The sequence below is a fragment of the Podarcis tiliguerta genome (assembly GCF_965153285.1).
Source record: "Podarcis tiliguerta genome assembly, chromosome: 1".
Taxonomy (NCBI): Eukaryota; Metazoa; Chordata; class Lepidosauria; order Squamata; family Lacertidae; genus Podarcis; species Podarcis tiliguerta.
The window spans coordinates 127,909,575-127,923,406 of NC_139534.1; the positions used below are offsets into that span (position 1 = coordinate 127,909,575).

General features: G+C 46.5%; 1 protein-coding gene across 9 annotated transcripts in view; it reads left to right on the forward strand.

Annotated features, from left to right (window-relative positions):
* The window catches only part of KTN1 (kinectin 1), a 105,964-nt gene that overhangs the window by 62,635 nt on the left and 29,497 nt on the right, over positions 1 to 13,832 (forward strand). For 5 of the 9 annotated variants that reach the window (XM_083433737.1, XM_083433734.1, XM_083433738.1 and 2 more), the window contains exons 20-25: positions 894 to 984; positions 2,545 to 2,613; positions 4,665 to 4,702; positions 6,063 to 6,153; positions 6,306 to 6,374; positions 11,763 to 11,800. In XM_083433737.1, coding sequence (XP_083289863.1) covers positions 894 to 984; positions 2,545 to 2,613; positions 4,665 to 4,702; positions 6,063 to 6,153; positions 6,306 to 6,374; positions 11,763 to 11,800 — 396 coding nt within the window. The remainder of the gene's footprint in view (positions 1 to 893; positions 985 to 2,544; positions 2,614 to 4,664; positions 4,703 to 6,062; positions 6,154 to 6,305; positions 6,375 to 11,762; positions 11,801 to 13,832) is intronic. The other 4 variants (XM_083433742.1, XM_083433736.1, XM_083433739.1 and 1 more) reach the window with 1 other exon arrangement.

Consider the following 13,832-nt stretch of genomic DNA (forward strand, 5'->3'; position numbering starts at 1 on the left):
CAATCCCCCCCAAGCAAAAAGAACAGCTAATCTTATTAAGAATAATAAATCTGTAGGTGTTTTGTGCTAAGTACCTGCAGCCTAGCAGGGTGTGTCAGGAGCTCAGCCTACACTCGAGTAAGACCCTGGCAGAGACACATGCCCATCTGGCATGTTCCCTCCCTCCTGGTCTTTTGTTCGGGAGCTTCAAAAGCTTTCTTCTGCCCGAACATCACAGCAACCGATGCCAACAGCCACCGGCACACTTAGGGATCCGCAGAGTCTGCACAGTTCACGTAACAGACCTCAGCAACTCAGCATTTTGGCTAATCTACTTTATTTACATATAAACACACACGGAGCACTGCAACATGGCTCCCTCCCTCTCTAGCATCAGACAGCAGAGAGAAAAAGAACAAAGGACAATAGTCCCACTTCATGGAACACAGTAACACAAACATCCTGTCTCTGTCACTTCCCACTCTGTGGAGTCAAAATATACACCGTCATGTGATAGACAACAATCCCATGACTGCAATCATGGAGCAGGAATTCTAACAGGGAGAGGACCCCATATCTCTGCTAAGGTGCATGCTTGACATGGAGAGGGTCCCAGGTTCCATCTGTAACATTTGCAGTTAAAAGATTTTCAGTACCTGGACTGGGAACAACTGCTCTGCTGAAGACACCCTGAGAACCATTGTCTGCTAATGAGACAGTCTTGGCCTAAACGAACTAGTGGTCTGGCTCTCATTTTAAGGCTGCTTCGTATGTTCTTGCTTGCTTGCTCGCCACCAATGCCCACCGGCTTCAGCAGGAAATACGCCCAAACAAATGAACATAGGATTGTCGTCCTGGTAGCACCAGTTGGTTTTGAGTTGAAGTTCATCACATCCTTTTCAATTCCTCCTCAGCATGACAGACAAGGATGACAAAATAAAGACGGTTGAGGAACTCCTTGAAGCTGGACTCATAGAGATGGCAAATAAAGAAGACGAGCTGAAGGTAAACTCTCTTCTTAAGAGTCAGGCGTGCCCAGTGCATGAACAGTGTGGCATTGGGTGCTAATACAGTGTGTCTCGCTCCACCACAGGGTAGTTACATGCCCGGATTATAGCAACAGCTGCTGCTGCTTCCCTTTTGTCCCAAGCTCCCCTTTTCCTCTGTTCTGTCTCTCCAGAGCTGTCTTGCCTCACTTGCTCTGTTCTCCTCCCCACTCTCTCTGGAAAAATAATGGGCTAACGCAGCAAATCGGCTTAGGTTGAGGGACAGTGAAAGACCGGCAGAGGAAGAGGACTTCCTCAGCCCCACCCTGAGTCCAGTTACAGAACTAGTTAAATACAGTGGTACCTCGAGTTACATATGCTTCAAGTCACAATCGCTTCAGGTTACAGACTCCGCTAACCAAGAAATAGTGCTTCAGGTTAAGAACTTTGCTTCAGGATGAGAACAGAAATTGTGCTCCGGCGGCGCGGCAGCAGGAGGCCCCATTAGCTAAAGTGGTGCTTCAGGTTAAGAACAGTTTTAGGTTAAGAACGGACTTCCAGCACAAATTAAGTACTTAACCCGAGGTACCACTGTATCTTATACAGCAGTTAGTGGCAGGAGGTGAAGTCAGCAACTGAAGATCTTACTGAATGTGACAGTGGCACACCTATGTTTTGTAGTCTATAAAGGGAGGGGACCGTGATGGAGTACCCCAGCTGCACCAAATTCCAGATATGGTCATACCTTGGAAGTAGAACGGAATCCGTTCCAGAAGTCCGTTCGACTTCCAAAACTTTCGGAAACCAAAGCGCAGCTCCTGATTGGCTGCAGGAAGCTCCTGCAGCCAATTGGAAGGCCTGTTGGACGTTCAGGTTCCAAAGAACGTTCACAAACTGGAACACTCACTTCCGGGTATGCAGCGTTTGGGAGCCAAAACATCCAAGTAACAAGGCGTTTGGGAACCAAGGTACGACTGCATTCCCTGTCTGAAAAGCAGCACAAGCTTTTTCCAGTTGCAGTCCCTTTAAGAATGTAGTTATGGACTTGAATCTTACAGGGCAAGCTTTTTTCCTTTGGCTTCTTTCTACACTTGAGAAAAGTGAAAGCCTTCAGCGTTAGGTAACAGACATCGATTCAGACTCTCCCTCCTGCCCCATTGGTAATTGTCTACCAGCCAAGCTTTGTAAGCTTGAAAGAGTGTGTGATGCTTAGATCTTGGGTGTGAAGCTCTTCCTTTGACCTTATTCTGTTTGGGTAAATGTTGCTGAGCTCCTTGCAGGCTAAAACCCAAGGGCACGTATCAGTAGATAGGAGGACCAGGACAGACTTTTTCTGAGATGTTTCACAGGGTGAGAACCACCACTTTAAAGGTTTTACTCTTGAGAAGAGATGCTAGGGTACAAAACAAAGATTATGTCAGGAAAGGGACCCAGCCATGTAAACCGTGACTTCCACACGTTAAAAATGTTGTCAGATAATCAGCAGCGATAATAGAATGTTGTTCTTGGCAAATGTATCATCTTCCCTTTTGTGGTTGCAATTAACAGTACTGTGTGGAAAATGTTTTCCTCTTAAAAGGCACTGAGAACAGAGAACGCATCCTTGAAAAGTGAAGTTGAAAATCTGCAGAGGGTACAAACAGAGCAGGTACGTTGCCTTGGTTTTTGAGTTTGTTAAGAAAGGTTTTCAAATTGGTTGCTGTTAAGTCAATCCCTGCCGGAGGATTTCGCCTGAAATTGCTGCTTCCCTTTTGCAATGTGCCTCACTGCTTTTGCCTTGCGCTTTTCGTTCAGTTGGATTTCAAAGAATTGGGTCCTTGAAGACTTAACTGCTGACATTCCTGCAGTCTGCTAACCCCTGTAAATAAATGCCTGCACAAATGTCTTACTCTACACAAGCAGAGGAATAGTGTAAAGAGATGCTCTCCGTGGCCTACTTCCATGATCAGAAAGATTGCATGTGAGCTGCTGTTTATGCCTAAACGGCAGTTGCAGTTATGTCTGCATTAGCCCTCGTGTGACACGTGATGCAAATATTGCTGCTGTTTAATCCGATCTAAAAATATAATTGACCAACATTCTGATCTGTGGGTACCCTTTCCATCAGCAAAGCTAGCGAGAGGTGATGCCATCTGTTCTGAGTTCAGCCCTCGATCCTCTGAAGCCCATTCAAAGCAAGGTGAAGGTTTTTCTAAACTTGAAAGTAGTTGCTGTGACTTTCTGCAAGTCCTACCCCAGCTCTGCTGGCCCTGGAGCAGCCATCGACTCTTGATGGTTTCACTGCACTTCTACTTGCAGGGTTTGCCCGTGTTGACAAAGGGAGATGGGGTTTTACATTGAAAACTTGTCAACATCTTTGGAGAAGTCAAACAAGTGAGCCAAGTCACATGCAGGAAAATAGGCAGCCCTCCAAGTCATTTACCCAGTTGGGCTTGTGGAAAGGTTGCATTCAACCTTGAGCTGGGTTGGTGGTTGTCTTCAGGGTGTAAGCAGAACTTGTCGGTCAAGCCATGCAAAGGTCAAACCTTTGGCCTAGCATGCATTCGACATGCGGAGGGGCCGAGAGGCCAGCTGGCAAGCCCAGCTCGGATGACTCCTTCCATCGGCCCGTGCTCCGACGTAAATCAGCGACCCAGACTTTAGAAGCCAGGACACGCAATTAGCAGAGTGTACTGCGCACAGGGGATGCGGGTGGTGCTGTGGGTTAAATCACAGAGCCTAGGACTTGCCAATCAGAAGGTCGGCGGTTTGAATCCCTGCGATGGGGTGAGCTCCTGTTGCTCGGTCCCTGCTCCTGCAAACCTAGCAGTTCGAAAGCACGTCAAAGTGCAAGTAGATAAATAGGTACCACTCCGGCGGGAAGGTAAACGGTGTTTCTGTGCACTGCTCTGGTTCACCAAAAGCGGCTTAGTCATGCTGGCCACATGACCCGGAAGCTGTACGCCAGCTCCCTCGGCCAATAAAGCGAGATGAGCGCCGCAACCCCAGAGTCGGTCACGACTGGACCTAATGGTCAGGGGTCCCTTTACCTTTACCTTACTGTGCACACAGAAGTAGGTGTGAGGCGTATGAAGTCATGCTACAGCTACAGATTTATTAAACATAGAACAAAGATACATGTCATCTCTTTCGCATGTCGTCTCGGAGAGAACAGCAAAAGCTATACAGAAACTGTGCTGGAATGTAAACAGACATGTGACATGCAACAATCTCATGCCTGTTCCTTAAGGTGGAATAGAAATGTCAACAGCATTCAACCTTGAGCTGGGTTGTTGACTGTCTTCAGAGTGTAAGCAGAACTTGTCGGTCGAGCCATGCAAAGGTAAAACCTTTGGCCGTGCAAAGTTCCACACTTTCCAAGTGTCCTCCCAAGGTACAGTAGTTTCTAGCAGTGCAGAAGAAGGGAAATTGTGGGTCTCAGTGAGATTCCATTAGAACAGGAGCTTGCAAGTATCCTTCATAAAGCTGCCCTACCTCTGTTTGCTGAGGACACCTGTATTCCTCACTCTTAAATATTGCAAAGAACTAATTACAGGTGCTGCAAAATGCTACAGTTTAGTCCAATTAAAAAAAATAGGACCGATCAGCTTTCCAAAACGAATTCCTTCAGCAGAGTTGGTGAGAGCTAGTACCATCTGCTACCTTCAGTATTCTGACTTTCTCTCTAAACATCCGTCCTCCTTGCTTTTGTTCCCCAAGGTTTCCTTTGCAACGTTGGTGGAAGAATTACAAAGAGTGTAAGTAAAAGCACATTTCCTCTTCTTCAGTTTGAAAGCCCTCTTTACCCTTACGCTTCTGTTACCCACGAAGCCTTTGTGGGCAGGCTTTGACTACAGAAGCGCCCAGACTTTAGAATGTAATCTGTGCAGTGGGATGTTCGAAGTTGCTGCATTTGACTCTTCAGAAGAAACCATGATTGTGAAATGAAAGGCTTCAGGGTGCAGCCTAAATTCAGGCTGCTGCCCAGCAGGGCTTAACAGAGCAGCGGGGCCATCACTGCATCTATAGTCCTGCCAAGCTTGACAACGGGGGTGGAAGGACAGGTAGATTACATCACCATTCTGGAGCTAGTACAGTAGTCAGAACCGGAGCAGACCCAATGCTGTCATGTGACCATAATGGAGCCAACCTGGGATCCAGCTGATTCTGGGCCAGCTCAGCCCCCCTCCCCAACCTAAATAAAACAAAAATATCATCTACAGTGGTGCCCCGCAAGACGAATGCCGCGCAAGACGGAAAACCCACAAGACGAAAGGGTTTTCCGTCTGCAGAGGCGCTTCGCAAGATGAATTTCCCTATGGGCTTGCTTCGCAAGACGAAAAATGACGAAAAAAATTGAATTTTTTTCCCCTCCAAAACCCCTTATTCTGAATCGCTAAGCTGCTAAAAGCATTTTAGCAGCAAAATCGCTAATCCCCCACCCCTTAAAAAGCCGTTTTTAGCCCTTAAAATGTCAATAGCACTAATAGCGCTACTCCGTCAATGGGCTTGCTTCGCAAGACAAAAAAACCGCAAGACGAAAAGACTCCCGGAACGGATTCTTTTCGTCTTGTGAGGCACCACTGTACATGTATGTTGAAACAAAATCCCCCCCCCCCCCCCGTATGCTTGCTCGGATCACACCAGTGCACACAGAATAAAGTTAGATTGCTCGCAGGAGATTTACAACTTTTGGGGTTTCCTTTTTAAAGTCCCAGGGAGTTTTCAAGTCGGGTGCCAATAGCTGCACTGGCATTGGGTGAAAACCCGACCTTGTTTTAAAAGCAGAAAGAATGTCCTGCAGTAATAGTAGCAGTGCTGTATTCTTTGAAGAAGATTACTTGGAAGAAATTGCTTTTCTTCAAGCAGACGCTTCTCTGCCAGCGGATGCCACCCTACTCTTTCAGTTGTGAATCAGTTTACTTTATACCTAAAAATACCAACTTCTTGATGCTTGCTCTGATTCATTTGGGCAGTATTTCATTATATTCCTCAGCAACTTCCTGAAGCATTTCTTTCCCATCCTGCGCAAATTCCTCCCCTTCCAATGCTGTACCACTGAGTGTGTCTGTTTCTTAACCTCTCTACTGTTTTTCTCTCTCTCTCTCTTTGCTAAAGAATTAGTGAGAAGGATGGGAAAATCAAGTCTGTGGAAGAACTGCTTCAGGCTGAGGTCCTTAAAGTTGCCACCAAGGAAAAAACTGTCCAGGTAGGTGCTGGATCTGTCGTGCGCTGCCTTTCTTGTGTGTTTGTCATTGCATTGCCCTGTTTGTGGCCGAATTTTTCGCACCCTTCTTTTCCTCATTTTTGTGGGATGTGTTGTCTCCATTGTACAACCTTGTCTGTTTTGTCATTGAAAAGGGTTTGGCACAGGAAATAGAGGCTCTGAAAGAAGAAATAGGAAAGGCCCAGCTTGGAAAGGACACACAGGTAAAGTGGTATTGAGCCGGCAGCGGGAGGGAGTCCTTTGCTTTGCAGTCTTCCTCTTCCTGCAGCATGGCTCCTCCTTTCCTATCTGTTGGCGAGGGAGGGAGGGGCTCTTGTTTGGAGAGGCCTGGCACTTTCATGCATTGCCATTGAACCCAGAGGAGGCTGGGCCACTGGGTGAAGGGGGTGCTGCCCCACCAACATTCTGGGCACCACAGTTCAAGAAGGACACTGACAAACTGGAACGTGTCCAGAGGAGGGCAACCCAAATGGTCAAAGGCCTGGAAACGATGCCTTATGAGGAACGGCTAAGGGAGCTGGGCATGTTTAGCCTGAAGAAGAGGAGGTGAAGGGGTGATATGATAGCCATGTTCAAATATATAAAAGGATGTCACATGGAGGAGGGAGAAAGGTTGTTTTCTGCTGCTCCAGAGAAGCGGACACGGAGCAATGGATCCAAACTACAAGAAAGAAGATTCCACCTGAACATTAGGAAGAACTTCCTGACAGTAAGAGCTGTTCGACAGTGGAATTTGCTGCCAGGGAGTGTGGTGGAGTCTCCTTCTTTGGAGGTCTTTAAGCAGAGGCTTGACAACCATATGTCAGGAGTGCTCTGATGGTGTTTCCTGCTTGGCAGGGGGTTGGACTCGATGGCCCTTGTGGTCTCTTCCAATTCTATAATTCTATGATTCTAACATCAGCCAGCCCCTGCCTGCCTGCCTGCCTGCCTTCTGACTTACATCCAGTCCAGGAGGTGGCATTGGCTGTCATCTTAGCCTCAGTGTTGCCCTTGCAGAACTGAGCATTAGGAAGGATGGGGACAAGACCAGAATTTGCTTACTCTGCCTGCCATTGGCTGTTAGCTGCCCTTACTTTTTGTGCCCCCTGCCTTGTTCCCCGTTAGTCCCTGGTGGGCGCCAGCTGCCGCTGATTGAACCGTGAGACATATGTCTAATCAATTAAACATTCAGATTAACGATTAAAAGCCTATCGCTCGGCGAAAGAGGCATTCTCAAACAATCCGTCAGGCCACTTGTTAAAAGGAAATCAAAATTTACGAGCACATAATAAAACTGCGAGTGATTTGTTTCACAGTGCAGTTTGAAAGCCTCTGCACCCGCGTTTAAGCAGCCTCCTCCGCCTGGTTGCATGCCAGAGGAGGAAGGGGGGGGGGATGCACAAGCCTGAGGGTCGTCCTGCAGTGGGAAACTGATTTCACATTGCGTCCGAAACAGTCCCAGGAGTTTGCTTTGCTTAGAGTAAGGACTGCAGTCTTACACACACCCTTGGGGAGTCAGCTCTGTTTAAGTTCCTGGGAGTGACTTCAGAACATACAAGTCATCTACCTCACTTATGCATGCTCACTTATGGCTTATGTGTGTGGTACGGAAGCTGTACTACCCAGGACAGGATGGGGTTGTGCAGGGTTGTTAAGGCAGCAGAGAGCATTGTTGGCTGCCCACTCTCCACCTTAGAGCAGATTTATACCACAAGGTGCCATAGGAAGGCACTGGACATAGTAAAAGATCCATCGCATCCTGGTCACTGTCTCTTCGAGCTTTTGCCGTCGGGACGGAGATACAGGATGATGAAGACAAGAACGAGCCGTCTTAAGAACAGCTTCTTCTCCAGAGCGATCTCGGCCCTGAATGGGAAGCCCGGACTTTGAAAGTCAACTAATCTCCCTTGCTGTATCATACTGTATTGTTTAATTAGTGTTTTTATGGAGCAGTCAAGTAATTTCGTTGTCCCCGAAGGGGGCAATGACAATAAAGATATATATATACATATATTGTCCACTCACTTTCTGGGATCTCCACCTGTTACCTAATTATTTATCTGGAGAGACTAGAGTTCAAACCTGTCCCCGCCCACAACCTGTGAAGCATATGGCCTACTGCTGAATTGCCACAGCACCCCCTTCCCTTCATGCACAGCCCCGCAATCCATAGCCAAGCAGTTGCTGTATTCTTACCTTACACTGAGCACTTGCAAAGTCGTCTTGGCACCTGTCAGGAGCTGAGCAAAGCACCCTGGGACATTGCCTAGAATTCCCTGCCATGTGCAGAGAGCCTCGTGGCAGGGATACACATCTATGTGGAAAGAGTTTCAGGTGGAAGAAGCTTTCAAAAAATTATTTTTATTACTATGTACAGTCGTGCCTTGGATCCCAAACGCCTTGCGACTCGAACATTTCGGCTCCCGGACGCCGCAAACCCGGAAGTGAGTGTTCCGGTTTGCAAGCGTTCTTTGGAACCCAAACGTCCGACACGGCTTCTGTGGCTTCCGATTGGCTGCAGGAAGTTCCTGCAGCCAATCGGAAGCTACGCCTTGGTTGTCGGAACATTTTTGGAAGTCAAACGGACTTCCGGAACGGATTCCGTTTGACAACCAAGGTACGACTGTATTAAATTTGTACACTGCCCTGTACTTGTAGACCTCAGGGTGGTTCAAAACCACTGGAGTTACGTGTCCAAGAGTATAGCACCTTCTTAGAATCATAGCATTGGAAGGGACCCTAGGGGTCATCTAGTCCTACCCCCTGCAATGCAGAAATCGCTTGTCTACCTAAATAATCTGAGTGCCTGGCACAGGAGGTTACCAGACAGCTGTGTGCTGCTATACATTTTGTCTGGAGCTCAACTTTATTACAGTGGTACCTCGGGTTACATACGCTTCAGGTTACAGACTCCGCTAACCCAGAAATAGTGCTTCAGGTTAAGAAATTTGCTTCAGGATGAGAACAGAAATCGTGCTCTGGCGGCGCAGCGGCAGCAGGAGGCCCCATTAGCTAAAGTGGTGCTTCAGGTTAAGAACGGTTTCAGGTTAAGAACGGACCTCCGGAACGAATTAAGTACTTAACCGGAGGTACCACTGTATCTATTTGGAGGGGGAATGTATTGGGCTACATGGAGCATATTTTGTCTCAGCATGAAATGTTGCTCTCTTAATTTGTTATGGAAGAGGGCACCTGTGAGATGAGCTTGGCTTCTCTGAAAGTGGGGCTGGGGGGGCGGGGAGCTTAGCTTCCAGATAATGCCCCATTTTCCTTGGGGGAGGCACCCATGAAGCTTGATCTTTTGTGCCTCACTGTGTGCTGTAAGGTCTACTCCTGGAAAGTGTTCATAAGCACGCAGGTTTAGGGACATAGGAGGCATGCCATATGAGGCATTTTATATATTTAGGGGTAAACAAATGTAATAATTTAAAAAATAAAACAAATGACAGGCGGCACATTAGATTGGGTAGTGGCACATGAGGGCATAAAGCATGGGAGAGTTCAATGGGGCAGGTGAATGAGCAAGGGGCCTCTGACATCTAGCTGAGCCTGTAGCATTAAAATGCCCTTGCTCCTCCTCCTGAACTGCCTGGATTCCTTGTCATCCCAGGAGGCATCTTCGCTATTACAGTGGTACCTCTGGATGTGAACAGGATCCGTTCTGGAGCCCCGTTCGCATCCTGAGCAGAACGCAACTCGCGTCTGCGGGTCGCGATTTGCCACTTCTGTGCATGATGTCATTTTGAGCGCGTGCACAAGCGGCGAAACCCGGAAGTAACGCGCTCCGTTACTTCTGGGTCGCTGTGGAGCATAATCTGAAAACGCTCAACCTGAACCACATTTAACCCGAGGTATGACTGTACTTACTCTTCCGTCTTAGGCAGTGTGAACTCTTGTTCTCTCTGTTGTTGTTTTTTTAAAAAATAATATTTATTAAATGTTTAATAGTTACAAAAAGAAAAAGGGTAAAAAAGAAAAGAAAAAACAATAAAAAATTAACAAACAATACATCAAAAATAGAAAGAAAAAACAATACAGCAAAACAACAAGAAAAAAACTAAAAGATTTAAAAACACATCCAAATTTCATTTCTTTATCTTTCATATGCTTGTTTCCTCGACTTCCTCATGCCTCCCTTTTTTGTATTCTAGTTCGAATTAGCTGGTTCAGCAAATCCTTTCCCTCTTTCTCAATTTTTGTTCTATAATTTATCTTAACACAGTTTAACTTTAAATTTTTCACTTTAGCCCATTAACAATCAATTTTTATATAATTCTTATTACACTTCTGCTAAAACCATATAACTTCATTCCAATATTCTTCTAACATTCATTAATTTTGCAATATTTCTGTAAATATACTTTAAATTTTTTCCAATCTTCTTCCATCGACTCTTCTCCCTGGTCTCGGATTCTGCCAGTCATTTCTGCCATTTCCATATAGTCCATCAGCTGAAGCTGAACTCTTGTTCTCTCTGCAGCGTTTGAACAGATGCAGCTAAGGGCCTAGAAGCCACATGGTGGCATTTATTGGGCGGCCAACACAAGTGTTGCATTTGTGGTCTTAAGATTGCTTTGTGGGAAATCCCGACATACTGCATCTTCTCCCTTGGCCATTCTAGCTCTTCATCTTGGGATTAAAATCCAGAGAAGGGGGAGAAATAGATACTCTAGTCCTGGGTTTCCCAAACTTGGGTCCCCAGCTGTGTTTGAACTACAGTTCCCATCATCCCACTGGTCCTGCTAGCTAGGGTTGATGGGAATTGTAGTCCAACAACAACCAGAGACCCAGGTTTGGGACTTTGCCCCAGTCCCTTTCTTCCATCAACCCCAAGCTGGACTTTGTTCTGTTACTATGAAAGCCCTTTTGAGCCAAACCTGGGTCTGGCATAGTCATCTCACTAAAAGATTTTAATTGTGTTAGCAAGATAAAACTTAACCTTGATTTCAGAGGTGGCAATGCATGCCAGTGGTGAAAGCAGCCTTTCTCAACCTTGGGTCCCCAGGTGTTATTGAGCTACAACTCACTTCATCTCTGACCATCTGGTCATACTAGCTGCGGACGATGGGGCTTGTAGTCCTACAGCTTCTGCAATATCCAAGACTGGGAAGGGATGGGTTAGAGTGTGATGCTTTTAACTTTCAAACCTTAATTCCTTCAAGCTGGTCTTAGCCTCTGGATGGCCTTAAAACAAGCCGTTATCTCTCTGGCCTGCAGATCCTCTAGACTGTGAGACTGGAAGGACAGTGGCTAATCTCCTGGCATTTGGGAATAGGAATAGCAAGTTAAAGATGTGTTGATTTAATGCGTTTAAACTATTTGTGCATTCAAAATAGCTTACAGAAACAAGAGCTTTTCCTAATAGTGATTTGAAATGTGAAAGAAAAGATATAGGCAGATTATTGGACCATAGAGGTTAACGCCTTTCAGGTACTTCTAGAAATTCCTATTTCTTGTTCTTCAGGGGCTGCTTCTCTTTTGCTGCTTCTTTTTTGGTAAATGGGCCATTGGTTTGTTATCCTCAAATCTGATACTTTTGGGTAGGGGCATTACTGTTTACATATACTTAGTGCTTCTTTTCAGACTAACTGTGTTGTGTATTCTTTCTGTAGATCTCAGCCGCCCAAGAAGTCAGAGATCTTCAGAATCTGTAAGTGGTTTTTGCTGGTTTATAAAACTGCAGGTGTCCTTGTTAACATGATTATGGTTGTTTTTTTCTGCAGGTGCCTTTTTATGACTGATCTTGATTTATGAGCAAACAGCTCTAGAATCTGAGAACTCCTTAACCTGCCTTAAGTCTCTGAATTGGATTGTGCACTTCGATGTTAATCTAAGGCTAAGACTTTAAAAGCAAGGGGAAAGCACTTAGATAATTTTAACATTAGATAAATTGCCATTTTCTATAACAAAGAGCGCCAGTACATGGAGATGTTGCATCCAACTTAGGGAGTCGGATCAAGAGGTTCAGAATGCCATTAACTATTTCAGTTAGTTTCTGATAATGTGGATTGCGGTCGGTGCTGCATAAGCAGAGAGTCATCCTGTTGAGTCCTTGGCGATTCCAGTTAAAAGGATCTTGGGTTGCTGAGCTGGCGAAAGATCCTGCAGCTTTGTGCATTAGTATGAGCTTCAAGGGGTAGTGAGTAAAGGTAAAGGGACCCCTGACCGTTAGGTCCATTCGTGACCGACTCTGGGGTTGCGACGCTCATCTCACTTTATTGGCCGAGGGAGCCGGCGTACAGCTTCCGGGTCATGTGACCAGCATGACTAAGCTGCTTCTGGTGAACCAGAGCAGCGCACGGAAACGCCATTTACCTTCCCGCTGGAGCAGTGCGGTACCTATTTATCTACTTGCACTTTGACGTGCTTTCGAACTGCTAGGTGGGCAGGAGCAGGGACCAAGCAACGGGAGCTCACTCTGTCGCGGGGATTCAAACCGCCAACCTTCCGATCAGCAAGTCCAAGGCTCTGTGGTTTAACCCACAGCGCCACCCGCGTCCCTGGTAGTGGCATCACAATAAAGCAAAAACAACATATGGCTATACATTTTCTTTGCACTTATTGTTCCAAAGCACAAACAGCAACAAACAGCACCCACGAGCCTCATAGATTTATTGAGTTGGTCTGCCAGCAATTTCTTCTAATAAGTTAATTTGATAATTGTCATGATATACCATTTCCACCCCCCAATCCATTCAAAAAGGGCTGTTTAAAATAAAAATAAATTGATAGCTGCTGCAAAAAAATAGCAGTGGTAAAAAACGGGGGGTGGGGGTGGAGAATACAACCCCTTTCCACTTTTTTTTAAAAACAAACGAAATTCTAGCTAACAATCCACAGAGTCATAAAAATTCCATAGCATAACCTCCTAAATTCAATTCAGCATAAACCAATAAAATCAAAATGCCCAGCAGCACAAATAAAATAAGCCGTATCCCTGCATAAGGTCATAAGAATAGCCTGCCGGATCAGGGCAATGGCTCATTTAATCCGGCATCCTGTTCTCACAGTGGCTGAGCAGATGCCCCAAAGCAGATTCGAGCACCGGCGCCTCTCCTCCTCCTGCAGTTTCTGGTAACTGGCACTCAGGGGCATTTCTGCCTCCAGCTGTCGAGGCAGAGCATAGCTGCCATGACTGGTAGCTCTCGAAAGCCCCCTCCTCCATAAATTTCTCTCATCTTCTTTAAAGTCATCTAAGGTGGAGGTCCGGGATGCGGGTGGCGCTGTGGGTTAAACCACAGAGCCTAGGACTTGCAGATTGGAAGGTCAGCGGTTCGAATCCCCACGACGGGGTGAGCTCCGGTTGCTCGGTCCCTGCTCCTGCCAACCTAGCAGTTCGAAAGCACGTCAAAGTGCAAGTAGATAAATAGGTACCACTCCGGTGGGAAGGTAAATGGCGTTTCCGTGCGCTGCTCTGGTTCGCCAGAAGTGGCTTGGTCATGCTGGCCACATGTCCCGGAAGCTGTACGCCGGCTCCCTCGGCCAATAAAGCGAGATGAGCGCCGCAACCCCAGAGTTGGCCACGCATGGACCTAATGGTCAGGGGTCCCTTTACCTTTAAGGTGGTGGTCCTCAGTGCCTCCTGTGGAAGCGAGTTCCATAGTTCCAACTTAGTGCTGTGTGAAGAAGTGCTGCGTTTTATCTGCCCGTAATTGTCCAACGTTCAATTTTGCCGGATGTCT